The sequence below is a fragment of the Haliotis asinina genome, chromosome 12 (assembly GCF_037392515.1).
Source record: "Haliotis asinina isolate JCU_RB_2024 chromosome 12, JCU_Hal_asi_v2, whole genome shotgun sequence".
NCBI classification, from domain to species: domain Eukaryota; kingdom Metazoa; phylum Mollusca; class Gastropoda; order Lepetellida; family Haliotidae; genus Haliotis; species Haliotis asinina.
The window spans coordinates 14914324-14924789 of NC_090291.1; the positions used below are offsets into that span (position 1 = coordinate 14914324).

At 41.9% G+C, this 10466-nt stretch overlaps 1 protein-coding gene across 1 annotated transcript in view; it reads left to right on the top strand.

Moving 5' to 3' along the window:
- The window catches only part of LOC137258467 (protein APCDD1-like), a 52719-nt gene extending 44138 nt beyond the window's left edge, over positions 1 to 8581 (top strand). Inside the window, exon 4 of the mRNA XM_067796152.1 lies at positions 5346 to 8581. Within this exon, the coding sequence (XP_067652253.1) occupies positions 5346 to 6119 (774 nt within the window). The 3' untranslated portion in view covers positions 6120 to 8581. The remainder of the gene's footprint in view (positions 1 to 5345) is intronic.
- Positions 8582 to 10466: the final 1885 nt, after the last annotated feature.

Here is a 10466-nt window from a genome sequence, read left to right on the forward strand (position 1 = left end):
CAAGTTCAAAATGTTTTACAGTTTCAACTACTGAGGTTGCCAGGCATGTATCGTGCATTTCATCCTGCAAAGTTCTATTTCTATAACCTTTGCGGGCATCTAGAAGTTGGTGAATATGTAAGACGGGTATATGGATGGTAACTTCTTCTTTATTGTATAACCCGACGTTTCGGGGCTACTTCTTGTCCCTTCTTCAGATGATTGAAGGGACAGGAAGTAGCCCAGAAAAGTCTTGTCCAACAATAAAGAAGTTGCCATCCACACAGTCGTCTTATATACTACCCTGCAGCTGGATTAAGGCGGTCTCCATACTTATCCACGAGGAATAATATATGTAATATATGCAAAAACAACTGATCCGACTCTTCATTCAGACATTATGTGAAGATCTGAATTCGAAGACGTGTGAAGCCAATTTCTGGTGTCCCCCGCCGTCATATTTCTAAAATCGATGCAAAGCTAAAACTCACTTATACATGTGAGTTAGATGTGTTAGAAATGCTTATATGAATATATATATATATATAAGCTAAGATGAATAATAATGTGATTAACCGAAGACATAAATGAACTAGATGATCAAATGGAGGTATAAAATACTGAAATGAAGATAGAGGTGTTTGTGATTAAATAATGGAATACACGAGAACGGATATATTCCTTCTAGTCACAACCATCCTTACGGATCCCAACGACCTCAAACATCTCCAAATGTCTTTTTTTTCAATGTATACACACGTTTTCTAAATCTACCCCTTGTCTACCCTTTTCTAAATAGCAGAGCTCAAGGCGCCCATTTCACCCTCGTTGTATTCACCCTGCAATTGTCGGCTTCGCTTTCTGAGCATACAGACAACCGCTATTTGATATCTACGGACATTGTGCTCAAATAGTAAAGCCTATTGACAAATTGAACTCGTTTGTTGCAACAGTAAATACTAGTGAAGGGGAGGCCTTTTCTTAAAGCTAACATTGTTCACGGCAGCACTCTAACAAGGTTCCCATTAGCTTGCACAGCTTTTAAGAGTGATGCAGAAACCTCTCGTTGCGAATAACAGAAAGCAGGGACGCCCTTGCATTCTCCACGCATTTCCAGTGGGAACATCGAACTACTGTCTAAAACCACCCAGCTCACGTTCATTCAAGGAGAGACATTCAAAACTGATCAATGGAAGGTTTAATTGGAGGTCAAAGTCTGGGGATCTCGAGAAAGTTTATTATGAAAATAATATTAATATGAACTTCAAAGCTTACTGTTCCGTTTACTGTTAGATTGCTTCTCCTTTCATAACACATGGAAGCGCAGAACGATGTAGACAGGAATATAATAATGTGATCTGATAGGCCCACACACTGGGAACTGCAGCACAACAGACCTATGTTTATATGATAATCAATAAAGAAGGAATTACCGACTGAAAAAAATAATCTCGTGTGACAGAGGTTTATTATGAATGATGACTTGGCGCTGAGAGTTGTTTTTTTATAGACCGGTTTAACTTCTTTAGATTGCTATATGATTTCATAATGAGTCATGTTAGATAAATGGTAAAGTCAAAACCTAAATTGCAATGAATGTTTGTCGTGTTGTCCAAAACATGGTAACGGAATTGGAACCTATCGATGCAGGAATGTGGTATAAACGCACATGTTACAGGTATATAGGAGAGGTTGTTTGAAGTGATGCTGAGCGTATCCTTAGGAAGTTGACAGAAAAATGACATCGTTATCTGAAAAGCTGCTAAGCTTGTTTCCGTTGACTTTGATAATCCTGGTGATAAACGTAGGAACACACTGCAACATGGGAGAAGAATGTTCACTGCTGTTCATAGAGATGTTCGTATCAACATTGCAAGACTCGGAGTGAAGCGTTACTATCTGAGATGTCAGTACATCACTCGAAAAAGTATTTGGCTATCTTCTGCGTGCGGGATGTCGTGTGAAACAAACACTTTATCAGGTCCCTAGGCAATGTTTTTAGATTATTGTAGAGAGTTATTTTTTAATTAATTTGTACCAGAAAATTCAGTCAAAACATACCCCCCACATACAAAAATATAATTGTTCACCAAATGGACAAAAAAACTATGTTTCGTTTCGTTTTTTAGAAGAAAGACAGTGTTTGTATGAGCTCCCTAAAACGATCGGTGGAGTGAGTGAGTTAGTTTAGATTTACGCCGCTTTTAGCAATATTTGAGCAATATCACGGGACACCAGAATTGGGCTTCACTCATTGTACCCATGTGGGGGATCGAACCCGGGTCTTTGGCGTGAAGAGCAAACGCTTTAACCATTAGACTATCTCCACCGCCCCTTATCTGTAGAACATAACATTATAACTTGCTTAGTTGATGTAGTCTCCATCCGACTATTTGGATCGGTGTTCATGTCATCGACCACTGGTTTGACTGGTGAATTTGACTAATTTGAAGTAGGTGATAATGGGTATGAGGACAGTGTTAATCAAGTGTCTCAGAGGGACACAAGAAAAATACGATTCGTACAAAGTGTAGGGATTAGAACCTGGTCCTTCAGTATTGCGATCAAATGCCTTACCCAAGGTTTCGGTGCGGTAACCTAGTGGTTAAAGCGTTGGCTCGTCACCCCGAGATCCGGGTTCTATTACCCTCCTGGGTACAATGTATCAAGGCCCATTTCTGGTGTCCCCTCTGTGATATTGCCGAAACCTTACTGAAAGGGACTTTAAACCAAACGCACTTGCTCGCTCAACTCACTCACTCACTCACTCACTCACTCACTCACTCACTCAAGGCTAACCCAAAGCTCAGTTACTGTTTGAACATCTCTGATCACACTGTGTACTTGCAGCCACGATTGAAATCCCAGCAAATGGTATATATGTAAATCTTGGAACAAAGGCTTGATTGGCAGGAAGGGCTGAGACCGGGATTACTCCTTGCCTCTTACAAATATGATTCGGATTACGAGTTCTCCTCAATATATAGGTCACTGGGCTTCGTGGATACAAACTCTGATGTTGGACTGTGTCTATTTTCTCATCGCTCTAAACCATGTTATTTCCTGTATCAGAATAATTGATCCGGTCAAGAAATCATTGAATCAGCTCCCTGCGTCTGCATTGGCGTATAAGTAACTTTAACAGTGGAAAACAAATTTCCCCAGGGACAATAAATTACTATCTTGTCACTGTCACGTCCGGATGGGTTTAACCAGTGACTAAAGCTTTAATTCCTAAAGGCGAACACCGCTGGGATTTGGGGTTAATTGTTGCCTCCTAACCCTTTGTGAGAGGTATCTACAAGGGAACCTGCTTGGTTTGGGGTTACCAAATTGTCCAACATTTTATGCTACGATAGAGGCTGCTCTGTAGATCGGTACGTGGTCAGGCTTGTGACTTGTCTGAAAGCTAGTGATCGTGTCCCTACAGAACAAACTGATTATTTCTTTCTTGGTGAGTTTTGTTTTACGCCGCTTCACTCACTCAATCTTCATTAGAACACATGGCGCCTTACAACATGTATAAACTTCTGTTCAGAGTACGGAGTGAGTGAGTGAGTGAGTGAGTAAGTAGAGTTTTATGCCACACTCAGCAATATTCCAGCTATATGGCGGCGGTCTGTAAATAATCGAGTTCGGACCAGACAATTCAGTGATCAACAACATGAGCGTCGGGAACTGATGCGCAATTGGGAACTGATGACATGTGTCAACCAAGTCAGCGAGCCTGACCACCCGTCCCCGTTAGTCGCCTCTTACGACAAGTATAGTCACCTTTTATGGCAAGCATGGGTTGCTGAAGGTCTAGTCTACCCCGGACCTTCACGGGTCTACTTCCAAACGGAGAAAAAAATGAGCTTGTTTGGAGAAAGACAGCAGTGATTTAGATAGCAACGTTCCAGGCAGACAAATCCAGACGAATTATCATGGAACATCAGGTATGCGAACCCCGTTATGTGGAACGTTCAAAGGACATGATTCTGAACAGGGAATGTGAGTGAATTAAACGAGGCAGGTTTCACGTGAAACACATTGAATTTCATTCTGTTTAACATTTGTTTAAAATTCTTGCATTTACTTTGTTGTGGCCTGAGCACGGATTCATTTGAAATCCGCATCATTGGAATATCATCATTGGCACTAAGGCCCATGGGGCTTATTTTGAATAGCGCCTACATCCGGACAGGACTTACACCTAACTACCGGTGCCAAAGCTGTATCACGTTCCTCGTCTGATTGATCAGGGGGGAAAATGTGATGATTTGTTGTGATAGAGCCCCCGTACACGTGTTACATAAATAGGACAACTTGGCAATAATCGCCTCCCGCGTGTGATGGAAAACAGCGCCACCTCGGGAGCAGATTGTTGTTATTTCCCCTTACTGCCGCGCGTGCGGTGTTGGTCTATGTACAATTACCGCGTTTTCTAGCAAATGCTCTTCCGGTTTACCAGCAACGGCGGACGGACTGATCGACGCGCCACCTGGTAGCCAAATGCTGGGTGATAGTAAATGGTAGTCGTTTAGGTGAAGTGAGGTAACATGGATACGTTATTAAGACAATAAAAAAACGTGTTGAATTTAGCAAAAGCATCTTTTTTTCATACACATTTGTGCAGTTTTAGGCTCATTAGAGATACAATTTGGTTGCATTCTTGTCAACCATTGTTAAAACTGGCGAACATTGTATTCCTTAACGAAATGGACGTCTGTTTGTTTGTTTGTTTGTTTGTCTTACACCGTTAGATTACCTTGGTCTGTAAATAATCGAGTTTGGACATATCAAACCATAACTAACATCAGCATATGGCTTGCACAGTTAGGGTACGAAGGAATTCATCAAAACAGGTCGGGGAAGCTGACATTCTGACCATTAGGACAGTAATTGGTTGCGTAAGACCAACTTTTCACTAGTTGTATTTATTTATGCCGCTGGTTATTCGTACGTATCACTAAAGCAGTAGCGTTGTCTATAGTTCCTTTCGGTGAAGCGAAAACAGCTTATTTACCTCTCATGTTCTGACCGCCATATAGCTGGAATATTGCTAACGCGGCGTAAAGCTAAACTCATTCAGTTCATGTTCTGACCCTTTGTGTTATGTTCTTCAGTCATCAAACCCTGTGTGTATGGTGTGCTTTAGATACATCCAATGGCGAATTCGACTTCGAAGTCCACTTGAAATAACATGAGGTGTAATGCGTTCCCTGGTCGATTCCATTCATCAAAACTCGATCAGTGTTCATGCCTGTATCAGACTGGATTAGTTACAAGCAGTCGTTAATCCGAGGAATATTGTGATTTTTCGAAAGGCGATTGCTTCCATTTTCATAATGTTACTAATTTCCTGCACTGGTTTATGTTTTCAGACAGAAGGGTGTAGCGTATGCGCCCGAATAGCCAACTCTAACGACTACTACCCCCCAGAACTCCGGACCCACCCTGGTACCATCCTCAGCCTCGAGGGGGACTGGGTCAGTACGAGATGTGAGTCCAGACAACAAGGGATGTTCCTGACAAGATGGTTGACCTTCCTCCCGGACGGACGGTCATGGCAAGGGGTCTACGAGTTCTTCAAAGACTCATCCTGTTCTGAGCCGACTTTCACCTTGACCGCTAAAGGAAATTACGCAGGAGGTGCCGTTTCCTCCATAATTCCTCATTCAAAGGACTACAGCTTCAAGGTCACTCGTCTCAAGGTGAATCCGAAGAGTTCCCAGATTGTGGGCCATCTCAATCACTATGAGGGTGGGAGGTGCGGTACCGATAGGTCATGGGTGGTGGGCGTAGAGCAGGATGTGACCTTCACGAACGGATGCGTGACCTTGGGAATACAGCTCCCGAACATCGAACAAGAGATTCTCAAAATGGAGGTCGTCCATCGTCAGCTTCATCTTCTTGTGGGGTCAAGGTTCACGGATGCCCCCACGACGAGGTTCAGGGATAAGAGACCAACGTCATTCCAAGAACCTCTTGTGAAGTGTGATCGCTTTCACAGTGACATTCACATCAACTCTATCTACGAGGGTCGGGCACTACCTCTCAGTGCGCCGCTCGTCTCTCAACGCCTCCAGTCCTCAAGCTGGAATCCATGCCCAAATGTCCTTCTCCTTATTTTGCTAGTAGCTCTGGTGCAGATCTGACAACCATATAACTTTCCCATATGATCGGTGATCGATGATCATAGCCCATGTACAACCCAAAGGAAAGCAATGTCAAACCATTTATCTTATATTTTATCATGTTAACATTTAACAGTTAAGTCTTTGAATCCAATCAATATATCAATCTTCTGTCGCATTTTATCGTGAAGATTAAAACTAGCGGAATCTCAGTTCAATGAAAAGCTGTTAAATTCAAGTAAACCAAGGGAGATAATCCAGCCCAAAAGTATTGGTCCTTTTGAGGATTTTCACAAAGAATAACTTAATTTCTACTAGTCACAAGAGTAACCTCGCTACCACGACTACTCGCTGAGACGAGTCATAGTAGTGCTGTTTGATGTCCGAGGGACGGTAGGGTATCGCTCGTCACGCTGAAGACCCAGGTTCGATTCCTCACATGCGTACCATGTGTTAACCCATTTCTGGTGTTCCCGAGATTGCTGGAATATTGTTAAAAGCAGCGTAAAACCACCCTCCCTCACTTATTTTTTCTAATTCATGAGTACCATCTGCTTGGTACATCAGCATCGAGACGAAAGTGAAATCGGATACGAAACTCTTTCGAATTAGGGAATTTCGTTATTAATTATATTACAAAATGATGATTTAATGACGGCCAGGTCCGCCAAGCACTCAGGGTACCTCACATACGTAGACTAGATATACAGATATACTTTGAATCAATGTACATAGATTATATTGGTCATGATGAACTGTTGTCGATTTCACCAGTCGTTGTGTTCAGTCCCTAGACCTTAGTGCTGGTACATATTGCTGTCAATCAACGTCTGTGTCTATATATAGACACACGTGTGTATAACGCATATCACACTGTGTTGCATTATCGTTGTTGATGTCATCGGTTTAGGCTCTTGTGGAGCATTAGATTATTCTGTGGTTGTAACTGCGTATGCATACTTCTTGAAGGTCAAACAACTAGTGTTCAAAAGAACACCGTGGAGTCGAACTTTATCCTTTCTGGTTAAATCCGGACACTTGCACTCTCGATTTTCCTGTTTGTCTTCTGATCATAACAGAAAGCAGAAACACTTGATAATCGAGAGCAGAACATATTAAGGCTAAGTTTAGTTTTACGCCGCTTTTAGCAATATTCCAGCAACATCACGGCGATGTCACATTGAGAGGAATCAATAGTAAGTGTTAAACCCATTAATGGGTATATACTTATGTTTCCAAATGTAATCATGCAGAACATATTTCCTATTTTATAGGTTACAACTTTCAAATTTAGACCTATCTGAGAGGTGGCATTCATTCAGTGCTCCTTAAGGTGTACATGATCGCTTTATATGTTGAAACGTGTGAATAGCGTACCTCCATTGATTGTTCTCTCGTAAATTCGTAAATATAATATGTGTGTACCTCTGAAAACAATTTAAGTCACACAGCGTTATTGTATTTTGTTGATTGGTTGTAGAACATAGTTGTCGACACCTTTTTCTATCGTTGAAACAGCGTGAATGTGATGTTGTTTCATTTTGGTTCGATATGATATGGTTCGTCATATTATGCAAAGAATTGTGAATATTCTGTTTAGTTTATATGGCTTAGAGGGGTGGTAGGGTAAGCAAGAGGTTAAAGCGCTCTCTCCTCACACCGCAGACCTGGGTTTTAGTCCCCATATGGCTACAATGTGTGTGAAGCCCTTTTCCCCGCCGCGATATTGCTGGAATATTGCTAAGGGCATAGTACAACCAAAGCTCACTCACTGCAGGGAGGACTATGTAGGCAGTCTTCCATTAGGGGGCCTTCAATCTTTGTCCGTGTGTCGATGTTGGCGAAATGCTGATTTCAAACTTTCAGTTATCATAGACCGCCATGTTTTATGGGGAGCAAAAATGAGCTTTGTTGATTTGTCACATTGGTGAAATCCACTGAAACGCCCACTGACCAAAAAGCATGACATAGTTGAATCCGGAATTCGAACTCACAATCAGCGCCTGTAAACTTTTTTCATGTATGCGCTAATCCTGATTTGTCTTTATAGATATATGAAAAAAACTAAATATTGAGATTGATTAGGTAAAGAATGTAGCTTTCAAAACTATGCCAAATATGGATATTTTGCACTTTAGCTTTAAGAGCCTCATGGTTGTTTTTGTCTAAGAGTGTAGTGTAGTGTGTCATTAGTAAAGATCATATTGTTTTCAGCTTCATAATGTCATCTTTGCAATTTACCACCATTCATTCTCGTTCATTCCCACGTGTTATTTATTGTGTACATTTTGTAGAACATCCGCTAAACACATCTCAGGTCGCCATGACAACGTTAAAGTATGTGACGTCATAAGTATCTTGTACAGTGTAACATTGTATTTTACAGTGTATGTACCATTGAATGACTTACTGATGTAAATATTAGTGACACATGCATGTAAAAAGTATGACACTGAAATGAATAAAGAATGGTTACCAACTGTACTATTTGTCATAATCGTCGCGCTGTTGTGGGCACGAGCATTTGGATGCAATGACACGTGTCAACCAAGTCAGCGAGTCTGACCACCCGATCCCGATAGTCGCCTCTAACGACAAGCATGAGTTACTGAAGATTAATTCTAAAATGGATCTTCAGGAGTAGGAGGTTTCAGCAGAGACCATATAATAGATGGTCTCTGGTTTCAGAAACAATCTCTGTATGTCTTTCCGTTCACTGCCGTTTGGATTGACTGGTTCGTTTGCTACTTAACACTGCGTTCAATACTATTATAGCTACATGACGGGAGTCTGCAAATAATAGAGCCCAGACAATCCTGTGATCAAAACAATGATCATCAATGTATATGCGACCACCCGATCTCGTTAGTCGCTTCTTAGGACAAGCATGTGTTGCTGAAGACCATTTTTAACCTGGATCTAGTAAATTCATAGTGACACCTTATACTCGGGACTAATTCCATTAGTATGGCATGTCAGGATCACAGCTATTTCGATAGTAGCAACCGGCATTGTCATAAACGTGCCTTCATAAATCACTCCAGGATTAAACCAGGTGTTGTAATGGAGTACAGGCTCATCGGACAGCCATTACAAACACATGTAAGTCAAGGCAACTGTTCACCTGAGCAGAAGCCTCGCGGTTGTCTGTCTAGATCTAGTATCACTTGATTATTGTTTTTGTTATGCACTGCAGAGACGGACTTCAGATGAGGTGAGAAGGGGGTTTTGAGTCATACTTGAGAATATTTCGCTCATATGACGACGTGCATGCGGGTGCATGTGTGACTGCTTGTACTATCTCAGGCCTAAGCTGGTTGTTTAGTACTAGCTCACCCAGTCAGCGAACCTCACCACCCGATCTCGTTAATCACTGCGGAAGACCAATTCTGACCCTGTTCTCCAGGTTCAACAAATGTTGCTTGTCTTTCGGACAAATGACTGATATTAGGCTGTGAGTTCACTCTTCTCAGTGCTTCGACGGTTGACCTGACTCCGGATAGTTGAGGTTCATCTCCTTGCTCTCCAGTGGCTGGTCTGACTTGTTCTGACTGGGGTGAGTTGGAAAGTTGGTTTTTCGTTTGTTTGGGTTTTTTTTTATTTATTGTTTGTTTGTTTGTTTGTTTGTTTTGGGGTTTTTTGGGGGTTTTTTTTTGTCGGGTTGCTGGTCTGACTGCAGAGATTTCACATTGGTCTAATCTAGCTGTTGGACTGACTAGGAACAGTTGACTCAGCTTTTGTCTGGGGGCTGTTCTGAATTGACAGAGAGTTGACCTGACGCATATCCAGAAGGTGATCCGACTGCGGAGATAAGACGAAACTTGATGAGACTAATACGAGATCTCAGACTTTCTGAACAACATAGAGGTAATTGGGTTCCGATATTAAAACCATGAATAACATCGAACCCATGCGGAGAACCAGTGGTTGGGAGCATGGCTCACACTGTCAATCACCTGTTAGAGAACACCAGATACTAACACTATTGGGCAGACGCTCTTTCCGGAATAAAACTTGGTGTATATTTTTGTGAAAACACCTGGTACACCTTTCAAAAGAAAAGAAACGGTTGCACTACCTATTTATCTGCCAGTGGATAATATATAACGCATGCGTGTGTGTGTGTTTGTGTGTGTGTGTGTGTTTTCGCCTGCGTGTGTGTATGTGTGAAAGGCTTGAATTTATTTGTCTATGGTTTAATCTATTTCCGCAAGAATAATTTTCGCTATTTCCGGAATCAAACTTGGTGTACGTGATTGTGAAAAGGGGGCGTTTCGCTGTTATACCCTTCAAAAGAAAACGGACGGGCTAACCCCTCGCAAGGCCGGAAACCACGACCCCCTCAAGAGGCCGGAAATCATGATCCTA